This window comes from Rhagoletis zephyria, unplaced genomic scaffold (assembly GCF_001687245.7).
Source record: "Rhagoletis zephyria isolate East Lansing unplaced genomic scaffold, Rhagoletis_zephyria_1.1 Rzeph_scaffold_05414, whole genome shotgun sequence".
Lineage (NCBI taxonomy): Eukaryota > Metazoa > Arthropoda > Insecta > Diptera > Tephritidae > Rhagoletis > Rhagoletis zephyria.
The window spans coordinates 32,689-39,174 of NW_016162497.1; the positions used below are offsets into that span (position 1 = coordinate 32,689).

The window sequence follows — 6,486 nt, forward strand, 5'->3', positions numbered from 1 at the left end:
CCAACCACCAGCGCACGGCATTTGCGAACACTTTAGCCACCTATACGGAACGTCAGAATCACTTTAATTCACCCCATTACAAATAAATCTCCCAGCAAACGCAAGGACAGAACGGACCCGTGCCCATGGAGGTTGATGCCTCAACGTCCCGGTTTGTACTAAACAAACCGAACCACCAATTTCCTACCAATAGGATGCAAGGAACATCTAACCGACTCCCAAGGACATCGTACGACCAGAGACCTTTACTGAACTATAGTAAACCTGCCCTAAATGCCAATACTAACGCATAGGGATCTTCAAGACCAGCAGGTCTTAACTTCTAAGACAAAGCAGTAAAAAAACAAATAGGTTCGGATAGGCAGCCAATAGCAAAAGTTCAAAGGATTAATAGCTTAGCGCAGCAAGTCGATCCTCAAGCAAAGGACCATGGCGAAAGGACCTACGATAACCACTATTATACTTACGATCAATACGACGATACAGAAACCAATTTTGGTTACGACGAGGACGAGCTAGGAACTTCGGATGAAGTTAATTTTTTAGGGGACAATCCCTCCTTTCTTAAATTTCAAGGACACTAGGAGGGGTAAAGCTTAAATTCTTGATCGATACCGGAGCATAGACAAATTATATTAAGAACTTAGATGTTTTGAAGGGAATAAAACCCACAAAGACCCCATTTTTAGTTCAATCTATTCACGGCAAAACTAAGATCACCTCAGAATGTCTCGTGAATGTCCTCGGCAGAACCAACCCTTTCATTATACTACCTTACCTTAATAGCTTTGACGGAATAATTGGTTACGACCTCTTAATGAAAACAAATGCGACGATCGACGTAAAGAGGGGAATTTTACACTATGATGGCAAAGAGGAAAAGCTTCTTACCTTTATTCAGGGAGACTAAACCATCTTGCGGTTGACAATGCAACCATTCCCCCGGAACTCAGCCATGATTCAAGATCAGTCAGGTGTGTTCGCGGACCCCACAACACCATTGCCTTATAAGACCAATGTCGTTGCTACCATTAGGACTACAGATAATGAGCCCGTTTATTCAAAGGCGTACCCATATCCAATGGCGGCAACCGAATTTGTGAATAAGGAAATAGAGAATCTGCTTAACGATGGCATTATTCAGCCTTCACTATCACCGTACAATAACCCAATATGACAAGAAAGGAGTCGATGAAAACGGCGAACGTAAAATGCGTCTAGTAGTTGATTTCAGGAAATTGAACGAGAAAACTACTAGTGATAAATACCAGATTCCCGACATGTCAGTCATCTTAGCCAACCTAGGCCATTCGTCCTACTTCCCTACACTAGACCTAAAATCAGGATTCCACCAGATCAAATTGGCTAACGTGATAGGGAGAAAACCGCATTTTCGGTAAATAACGGAAAATAAGAGTTTTGCTGACTCCCATTCGGGCTAGAGAACGCGCCGAGTATTTTTCAAAGAGCGATCGATGATATCCTTAGGGACGAAATCGGGGGATGTTGTCACGTTTACATAGATGATGTGATTCTATTTTCAAGGACAAAGTAACAACATCTCAGGGATATCGGCATAATTCTTGCCAGGCTCTACGATGCAAACATGCGTGTTGGTTGAATTTTTGGGCTTCGTCGTATCAGCCAAGGGTATTAAAACCTGCCCTGACAAGGTCGACGCTATTCTGAACTATGAAATTCCCAAAACCCTCCGCTCCCTAAGATCCTTTCTTGGCCTTTCCGGGTTTCATCAAGGATTATGCACAGATCGCCAAACCTCTTACTAAATTTTTACTTTAGATTTTAGATTTTTATTTTAGAAAACGGCACTGTAGGCACAAATAAATAAATAAATAAATAAGTCAATGAAAATTTAAATTATCTTAGATAGCGAAGCAATTACGGCTTTCGAAAAAATCAAGAAAATTTTGGCTTCGGAAGAAGTCCTTCTTTACCCTGACTTCGAATAGCCATTTGACCTCACGACAGATGCATCTTCGCAAGCACTAGGTGCCGTCTTGTCACAAGGCGGAAGACCCATTATGATGATTTCTCGAACATTCTCCAGTATAGAGGAGCACTATGCAACGAATGAACGAGAACTGTTTGCTATAGAGTGGGCCCTGCAAAAGCTGCGAAACCACCTTTATGGCGTCAGACAACTTAATATTTTCACTGACCATCAGCCATTAATTTTTGCTATATCAGATAAGAGCTCAAACGCAGAATTTCGTCGCAGATGCACTATCTAGGGAATTTATGAACAACCTTAATGAGAACAACGCGTTGAGTTGTCTCACAAATCACAGTGAGGAATCCCTCACGCGAACCATACCGACGGTGCAAAATCCAATAAACTGCTTTAGAAACCAACTAATTCTCGACACGGGGACGACGGCAAGTAAAACTACTAAAATTTTTTTTCAAACACAGGTCCGACACGAAATTACATTTTCTTCGCAGGACGACATATTCGACCTGCTAAAGACGGCTGTAAACCCAATGTGATCAACGGGATATTTTGCGAACTGTCAGTATTAGGACAGATCCAGGATAAACTAATTAAAATGTTCCCATCCGTCAAGTTCCGTCATACAATGAATAGGGTCATAGACGTCACTAACAAAAGCGACCAAGGAAATTCTTGCTACTCAGCACAACCGTGCTCATAGATCAGCACGGGAAAACACCATGCAGGTTTTGAAGGACTATTTTTTTCCAAACATCTATAAAAGCTCCAAAGAAATCGCCTCAAATTGCAAAATCTGCCGTGAAGCCAAGTGTCAACGCTGTTAGCGTAGTTACTGGCTTGATCATTCAATTGTATTAATCTATTTGTACCTTAATGTTGTTTTCGTAGTTACTTGCTTGTTCAAGCGAACCTATCCTCTATTGTACCTTAATGTAATGTAATAATTGTTATCGATTTCTAATTTTGTAAAAACGACCACATCACTAATAAAAAATCCAAACTCATTCGTGATCTGGCGTTTCAAGAGGAGGAAAGAGTTGTTTTTCTATTGCTAATATATTATTTGTAACTTACACGCATATTTATACTTTTAGGAAATAAAGCATCACGCCTTGGAAAGCGTTATTGTCAGCAAAAGGCGAGCTCTTATTATTTTATTCCTCGCCAGATCGCGTTTCTACAGCCTTTATTTCACTTTTATAAGCACGCTGCCAAGATATTGGACTGAGTCTTATCCGTTATAAGAAGGCCGGAAACATCCTAACGTCGCATAGTGAGCTGCACCACGAGATTTAGTCGTCGTGTTAAGGTGCTTGAGAGCTAAGGCGAGAAGATAGCTGAAATAAGTAATCCCGAGAGGGTAGTGCGCAGGCGCACGTGGACTTCAGCGTTATTTGAGGATAATTGCTTGTGCCGCAACCGGAGGCTACTATCGGGTCAGGAGAAGTATTGGGCAGCACGTGACAGAAGAAAGAAGGTTGAATGTAAGAGAAGCAAGAGGATTAGTGCTATCCGTATTCGAAACAAAGACCACGGAGTGAGAAGCTCATTTGGTAAGTGCCTTAAGAAATTGATCTGGGGTAAAGCATTGTAGTCGGTGGTTTGTCACGGGTAGAAGTGTGGGTGGAACAGAAATGTAGTAGAAAAAATTGGCAAAAAGCGCGCGAAATAATTTGCCAGCAACCGTTTTAATTATGCCGAAAACGCGTTCCGAAGTAAGTAAGGATGCCGCTGCGAGAGAGGGAGATAGCGATACAAATGACGATTTCGAAGAAACGGTTATTCGACAGCCTCCAGCGAGTTCACTCGCTCACCAATCGCTCGAGATGAGACTAACTGAAATTCTTCAGCAGGTGCAAAATCTTCAAGAAGAAATAAGGCAAAACAGATTAGTGCAAGCAAACACGGTTGCCACCGACGAAATAATTGCGACGGCATTCAGCGTAATCGGTCGTTCTCAAGCTAGCTCCCAGCCCGCTCCGACACGTAAACTATACGATTTGCCGGAATTTGATGGGCGGCCAGAGGACTGGCCGATGTTTAAAGAAACGTTTTTAATGACAACTGAAGTGTATCAATACAGTGACACTCAAAATATGATGCGGCTACAAAAGGCGGTCAAAGGCAAGGCGAGAGAGACTATCGAATGCTTATTGATTCATAGTAGAAACGTATCTCAAATTATTAAAGTCTTAGGGGAGCGTTTAGGAAAGCCGGAACAGCTAGTGAAGAGCCAAATTAACAAAATTAGAAATATTGCCCCAATTTCCAAAAGTCGCATTGAGCAACTAGTGACATTCGCGACCAAAGTCCAGAACTTGTCTTCGTTTCTTCAGGCGGCTGACTGCGAACACCATTTGTCCAATCCGACGCTGATGGAAGAACTGCTGCTGAAGCTTCCGGTACAAAGACGCATCGAGTGGGTACGTCATGCTACATCAATTGTTCCGAGACCAACAATTTGTCACTTCAGCGAATAGCTACAAGAGCTGTCAACGATTGTGAGTTCAGCCTGCGCGTATACGGGTTCGGAGCAGCGCCAAAATAAATATGAGGGGCGTCCAAGGATTTTCCACGCCAGTGAGGCTATCAGTGACGGTTCGTCGCGAACGAAGTGTGATGCATGTACAGAGAGACACTGGTTAAGTAAATGCAGGAGATTTCTGGCGATGGATCTCGGTGACAAGTGGCGTCTAGTTCGTCGAAAAAGGCTGTGTTTCAACTGCTTGAAGGGAAACCATCGCAGCAATGCTTGTGAAGAACAGCACGAATGCGGAGTTAGGGGTTGTACGAAAATGTTGCACGCACTTCTTCATGAACCCAGAGATCGAGAGTGGCAGTTAGCGCAGCGGGGGCAGGCATCACAGTCGACACCGCTGTTAGCGACACAACAGACTTTACCATCGGCATCAGGACATGCGGCGCAGAGGCATGGGGCATTTGAGGCAGAGGTACAGCAAGTCTTTACGAATACTATAGGGCAATATCCCGCGCCGAACTTATTATTTAAGATACTCCCCGTGTTGCTATACGCCAATGGTAAGGGAATTTAGTGCTACGCGTTCTTCGATGAAGGGTCAGCCATATCATTGATAAATAGTGAGTTAGCAACGCGCCTCCGGTTTAGGGGCGATAGCGAGAATTTGACGTTACAGTGGTTTGGTAGCACGACCGTTACAGAACCTTCGAGTAGGGTGAGTGTACAGATTTCAGGTGTCGGTCGTAACCGCAGGAAGTTTACAATGCGTGATGTTCGCACGGTTTCGAACCTTCAGTTACCAATGCAGTCACTTAGTATATCTGATCTTCATTACAAGCACCGACACTTACCGATCCGGCAATATAGCGACGCTACACCAGAGTTGTTGATCGGCTTAGATAACGCGCACCTTGGTATTCCGCGGCGTACAGCATACGATGGCAGCAGAGAACATACAGTGGTACTCACCAAACTCGGTTGGGTAATCTATGGGACGGCAAATACTCTAACTCAAGCACGCTATCACTCTCTGTTTGCAAGGGTAAGCGATGAAACGTCCGACAAGCTGGAGGATCTCGTGAACGATTTGATAACCAACGAGAACATGGGCGTAAGTGAGGTAAAGCAGGTGGCCGAGCCTGAATACGTAGCACGAGCCAAGAAACTTTTGAATGAACATACTAAGCGCGATGGTCGTAAATTTGAAACATGTTTGTTGTGGAGGCGGGACGACGTGAAGCTTCCAGAGAGCCGCAAGATGGCGGAGAATAGATTTCTAGCTTTGGGAAGAAATTTTAGAGGTGATAACCATCTGAAGAGAGTATATACAACAATCATGGTGGAATATGTTGAGAGGGGTTACTGCCGCAAGCTGGGCAAGGAGGAAGCAGAGACGATAAGCGAACGTACGTGGTACTTGCCTCATTTTGGCGTATACAACCCTAACAAACCAGGGAAACTCACGTTCGTTTTCGATGCTGCAGCAGAATCGCAGGGCGTCTCGCTGAACTCAGAGCTACTAAGTGGGCCTGATCTTTCGCAGCCGTTAGCAACAGTCCTCATGAAATTCATACAGAAGCCTATTGGAGTCGGATATCGTCGAGATGTTCCATCAAGTGAGGATAAGAGATGAAGATTTGAGCTCACAGCGTTTCTTGTGGAGAGCTGATCCTGGAGTGCCGATGGAGGAGTACGTTATGAACGTAATGACGTTTGGGGCTACGTGTTCGCCGTGCTCAGCGCAGTTCGTGAAGAATAAAAATGCGGAAGATTTTAAAGAGCGATTCCCGGAAGCTGCGGCGGCGATCGTAAACAACCATTACGTCGACGATTTCGTGTATTGTTTTTCAAACGCAGATGAGGCCTTGAGAGTTACGAAGCAGGTTATCTATATTCATGAAAATGGGGGCTTCGAACTTAAAAGGTTCGTATCTAACTCGCAACTCGTTAGAAGACTAAATAAAGAAAGTCCACTTTCACCTCTTCTGAATCTCGATAGGGAAAACGCAAAGATGTTTCAAAAAGTGCTTGGGAT

At 44.0% G+C, this 6,486-nt stretch overlaps 2 protein-coding genes across 2 annotated transcripts; both read left to right on the forward strand.

Annotated features, from left to right (window-relative positions):
* Positions 1-3,640: 3,640 nt before the first annotated feature.
* LOC108372067 (uncharacterized) lies at positions 3,641-5,203 on the forward strand. Its single transcript, XM_017627710.1, has 2 exons — positions 3,641-4,074; positions 4,248-5,203. The coding sequence occupies exons 1-2, from the start codon at positions 3,667-3,669 to the stop codon at positions 4,254-4,256; spliced, it is 417 nt and encodes a 138-aa protein (XP_017483199.1). The 5' UTR covers positions 3,641-3,666; the 3' UTR covers positions 4,257-5,203.
* LOC108372066 (uncharacterized) lies at positions 5,013-6,084 on the forward strand. The gene is made up of 2 exons (XM_017627709.1): positions 5,013-5,083; positions 5,193-6,084. The coding sequence occupies exon 2, from the start codon at positions 5,215-5,217 to the stop codon at positions 6,082-6,084; it is 870 nt and encodes a 289-aa protein (XP_017483198.1). The 5' UTR covers positions 5,013-5,083; positions 5,193-5,214.
* Positions 6,085-6,486: the final 402 nt, after the last annotated feature.